General features: G+C 34.4%; 1 protein-coding gene across 4 annotated transcripts in view; it reads left to right on the top strand.

The window, feature by feature from the left end:
- SPART (spartin) overlaps nucleotides 1-4,939 on the top strand; it is an 86,492-nt gene extending 81,553 nt beyond the window's left edge. For all 4 annotated transcript variants that reach the window (XM_006154175.3, XM_006154174.3, XM_027774084.1 and 1 more), the window contains one exon: nucleotides 3,435-4,939. In XM_006154175.3, coding sequence (XP_006154237.1) covers nucleotides 3,435-3,705 — 271 coding nt within the window. In that variant the 3' untranslated portion in view covers nucleotides 3,706-4,939. The remainder of the gene's footprint in view (nucleotides 1-3,434) is intronic.
- The last annotated feature ends 464 nt before the right edge of the window (nucleotides 4,940-5,403 follow it).

The raw sequence follows: 5,403 nt of genomic DNA, 5'->3' as shown, positions 1-5,403 counted from the left end.
TTCTCCTCTATTTCTCTACTTAGTTGGGATTTGTATGTACATGTACATGTGCCAGGCATGTTTTTCAAGTGCCCAGGACCAGGATTTGAATCATAGTTAGTTTTGGTTTTACAGACATTGATTTGAAAATCATTATGGCTGAAATGTTGCTTTTCTACTTTTTTAAAAAGATTTATTTATTTTTAATTTTATTTATTATCATTATACTTTAATTTTGACCAGAGAAAGAGAAAACAGAGAGAAAGGGAGAGTGAGAAAGCAAGCTGCCAGGTCCGGGACTTGAACCATGGTTGGCCATGTAGGAGTCCAGCACCTCAACTACCATACCACCTGCCAGCCCCAAAATGTTACTTTTTATTGAGTGAAATCTAAAATTACTTTCAGCGTATGCTATCTTATAGACATCACTTGAATGCATTGGAGAAATTTCTGAAAAGTCTAGTTCAACTTACCAATTAAAGTCTAGTTCAGCTTATAAATTGGCATAAACAGTGATCATTAATAAATTCTATAGTATATAGAAGATGATAAATTAGAGGAGAAGAAAAAGCAGTTGGGTTGTTTGACAGTGTGGTAGGGCATGTAAAATTACCTTTTCAGGGCATACTTCAGTTTGTTTTTGTGTTTGTTTTTGTTTTTTTCATTTGGTAGTGTTATCTAACTTAATAAGCTCAAAGTTAATTTATTAAGAAGTAAGAAATAAAAATGAGCTTTATTTTCTCACCAGTGATAAGCTTTCTAGAAGTTTTCAGTAGTGTAGCTTGAATTCAAATGAAAAAATGGCCTGAGCAGTTGTTTGTCTAGGAAGGAAAAATAGATGCCTATCAGGAAAACTGGTTCTAAGATTGACCGAAATGTCCCCATGTTTTCTGTACCATCAGCAGATCCTGTGGAATGCTGACAAGTTACAAACAACAGGTTAAGAAATCCTGTTGTGGGAGCCATCTCTCTCTCTCTCTCTACCCCTTCCCTTCATCTGGCAGAAAGCAGTTACAGGAAGCCTTTCTATCTTGTGATTGTTTGAGAAAGTCTTCAGTTAAGAGTAGTACAGGGTTAAGGTTTGGCATACCAGCTGTAATAATAATTATTATTATTAGAGATTTTTGCTAAAGAGCATGTGCGCTTGCCAGGGAGACCAGTGTATGGCTACACCACACTGCCTTCTCCATTCTCCTCTCAGAATTTTTGGGCACACATGCACACGTGCCCAGCGTGAGTTTCAAGCCACTGGGTCCGGACCTCAAACCATGGTCAACCATATTGGACTCCAGTGATGTAACCATTATGCCATCTGCTGGTCCCTATAACATAGTTATTAACATTAGGCAAAAGACAGAATGGAATCATCATTCAAGGGCCCAAGATTATTTCACATTTCTAGCACAAGGGTTACAAAAGCCAAGCATAGATAAGTCAGAAAGATCCCAAACCACTGGGCAAGCTAATAATAATGGAACACTTACTAATTTAGAAGATAGATCCAGTGTTAGGATAAAATGTCCAGATTTAGGTCACAAGAGCACCTAGCAAATTTTACCATGTCCTGGAGAAAATGTAAAATTTTGTATTTTTGATGACGATGTTTTGTTGTTTAAGCATTCCTCTACTTAGGGAAACCTATGGGTATCAAAAAGCCTTAAAAATCTGATACCAGAAAAAGCAGTACAGATTAAAACAAAAAAGTAAGAAGGTATATTGTAGTAGTCTTATGTAGGATCTCAAATTGTATTTTCTCATAGAAATAGCATTAAACACAGATACAGGTTAGGATTTGTCAATAACAACTTTTATATATGCTTTGTAATTTCCAAGGCACTTTGCTATGCACTTAATGCTCAAGAAATAATGAGGTGGAGTTTAATAATTACACTAGTGTAATTCCATAAATATTTGTTGAATGTTATGCACTGTTCTAGAAGCTAGCCTCTATTAAAGAACCAAGCAAAGATACCATCTCCAGTGGGATATATATTCTATCAGGACATAGAATACGCAAGACAAAACCAGTGATCATTCATAAATTCTATAGTATATAGAAGATGATAAGTTAGGGGAGAAGAAAAAGCAGTTTAAGGGGGGAGTTGACCGAAAGTGGGGTGGGGCATGTAGAATAAGGCAGTTTAACTTAGTTAAGCTGTCTTGAACTGAGCCATAAAGGTTTAGGCGAAGACCAGCCAGTACAAAGATCTCAATGTCTTTGTGTACTTGGTGGGTTTAAGCAGCAGCAAGAAGGCCAGTGGGTCTGCAGTAGAGTGTGGTGTGGGGAAGAATGTCATAGAATCTCTGCTTACAAACTGAGGCTGAACAGTGGCACAGTGGTAAAACATGGCACTCTGAGTGCTACATGGTAAAGTTCCCATTTCCAGTGTGAAGACCTTCCTTAGTACACTTGGCACATGCTTGCTCATGATCCAAGGCTGACAGAGGCAGGAGGTAGATCACAGCATCTGAACCTTGTTGTGAGTGCCATCTCTCTCTCCCTCTTCCCCTTTCTATCTCTCAATTTCTCTCTCTCTTTCTCATGGGAAAACAGTTCTAAAAACCTAGTAAATGGAAAACAAACTCAGATTCCCATAGTTTTAAAGAGTCAACCAAGAACACAGCAGGTGGCATAGTGGTTAAGATACTGAACTCCCACATGGGCAACCGCAGTTTGAGTCCTGGACCTGGTAGCTTGCTTGCTCGCTTGCTCTATCTCTCTCTCTCTCTCGTCAAATTAAAAAATTATAATAAATTAATTAAATAATTCTTTTTAAAAAGAGATTCAACCAAAGTCTAAGGTAAAACTCAAAACCAATTATAATTAATCTGTATTCGTCCTGTCCTATAGTTGCTTCAGTGAAGATTTTACCTTATATTTACAGAAGGGGAGGATTAAAAAAAAAGAAATGATGCCGATTAACAACCTTTGTTATAATTTACATTTTATTTTTATCTAACCATCTCTATTACATTATTCTCAGTCTGAGTTTATTTTTATACACAGTTTTACTTCTGAAAAAGAAATACAGTTTTTGTTACAGTGTGATTTTATTCTGTTTTGTTTGTTTGTTTTTTTCTATAGAGTGTGCAAGCACTCTCTGTCTCACCAGAGAGAGACAGAAGAGAAAGTGAGAAATCACTTCTTAGTGGGGAATAACCACATCATAAGCCCTTCATTTTCTTCTCAGGATGTTGGGCCTACACACACACTCACCTGGAGAGATTTTTAAGTCAGTGGATCTGGAACTGGAACTGCAGTCAGCCATGTGGGATCCATTCACCTTAATATCCACACCATCTGCTGGTCCTCATTCTGTACTGTTTTAAGTTATTAATTAAATTTAAACCTAAGCTTTGGTTTTTCTCAGGATAGCAGTAATCATATGACTTATTTAATACTAATTCAGAAGACCTATCATTTCATTGTGCTTTCTGTGATCTTTCTTTTAAAGGTATGGACATAATGCTGGAGAAGCTACACATAATGCTGTGGATTCTGCTGTCAATGTCGGTGTAACTGCCTATAATATTAACAATATTGGCATCAAAGCAATGGTGAAGAAAACTGCCAAACAAACAGGGCACACACTCCTTGAGGACTATCAAGTAGTTGATAATTCTCAGAAGGAAAATCAAGGAGGAGCATCAAATATAAACATTAGAGGGGAGAAGGATGAGCAGACAGAGGAAGAGAAGACTAAGGCAAAGAAAAAAGACAAATGATAGAAGTGTCGAGAATCGCCTATACCAAAGCCTTACGAAATGGATGAAATTTTGTCAAATAGGCAACTGTGGATTTCACTACAGATTAATCAGTATTTTTAAAATATATTCATTCCTACAAAGTGTTTCATAAATTTTATGGCATGCATTCTACTTACAAAGAAAATAATCAGTATTCTTGCATCTGACCTTTAGAAATATGCAGCTATATACTCAGTTTATTTTTTCTAAATGTGGCTAAAATATTTTTGCAGTTAATCTAAACCTAATAATATATGTGCATACCTTATTAAACATAATGTTAAACTATTTTTGTATTTTCTGTCTTACATAAAAGTAGAAAATTATATATTTACACAAATTCAGCATTTAGTGACCCTGGTTCTGTTTATAATGGGAACAAATGACTTAAAATATTGTCTCCTTTTGTTCTAATTGTGATTTTTTTTTTAGATGCTTATCAGAATTTTCACTATGTGAGCAAAACAAAAACTACTATCCTAAACTAGAAGATTTCTCAGAAAACATTTTAAAAAGAGGGAAGAAACTGATTATGAAAAATAAAATGAAGTTCTGTAAAATTATTTGGTAATTTATCCATTTGTTAGGAAATATGATAGCCTCTTTTATTTAGAATAAATACAAATAGATTTATAAAGTCTTTTAGATTTAAACTGGTATTGCTTTACTAGGAACCTAGGAAATGTTAGCATATTATTGGTATTATATTAAAACTCAAAGTGATTATTACCAGCTTAATTGCATAAAAATGTATTTTAAAAAACTTCCCATATTCTAAAAGTTTTCCAAGATGCTTAAAAACAGATATAAAAAAAATCGAGTTTACTCATGATAAATATATTTTTATTTGGGAATTCAGTCAGAAGAATTTATATTAAAAAGCCAATAAGTTATTTAAAAGAGAAAAGTTTATTCATAATCAAAATTAATAATACTAAAACCTTGGCTTTATCCATGGTGAGTGATCATAATAGTTCCTACTGTTATGATCTATTTGGCAGAAGACAAAATATTTACAGACCTTTAAGCTACAAATATATACATAAATACTTTAGGGTATTTTATTTCTGTTTGCTGATTTTTATGATTGGTGTTGATTTTCATAGCTGTAGTTTATGTTCATCATTTTTGAACTTTTAGTAGTTTTATTAGGCTTTATTTGAAACTGTCTAGAGAGTGCATTTTGTGAATAAAAAATTCTGAATTGCTCGACCTTTAGTGTTTATGGACTTATGTCTTTGGAATACATAGAACTGATGGAGCCTTTTTCTAAGACCAAGGAGATTATACTGTTAAAATGGAAATTAAATTGATTTTCAAAGTAAATAGATTCCATTCAGTATCTGCTTTGTATGAGAAATGTAAGGGCAAATATGGGAGTCTAAAGTTTAAAAAGTTACCTTCGATCAGAGGTCAGCAAATATGCCCCATAGGCCAAATCCATCTGGACACCTATTTTCTTCAAGTTTTGTTAGAGCACCACCTACCCATTTGTTCATGTATTGGCTATGGCTGCTCTTCTGTACACCACCAGAGTAGTTGAAACATAGGTTATACCTGTCCCTTTACAGAAAACGTGTGCTTATCCCTGTCTCAGACTAAAGAAAATGAACCTTTCTCAACATTGAGTCACTAGGAGATAGACCTTTTCTAATGAAAATGTTATATATAATTCAT

This window comes from Tupaia chinensis, unplaced genomic scaffold (assembly GCF_000334495.1).
Source record: "Tupaia chinensis unplaced genomic scaffold, TupChi_1.0 Scaffold000402_1, whole genome shotgun sequence".
NCBI classification, from domain to species: Eukaryota; Metazoa; Chordata; class Mammalia; order Scandentia; family Tupaiidae; genus Tupaia; species Tupaia belangeri.
This window is presented reverse-complemented; position numbering and strand designations above follow the sequence as displayed.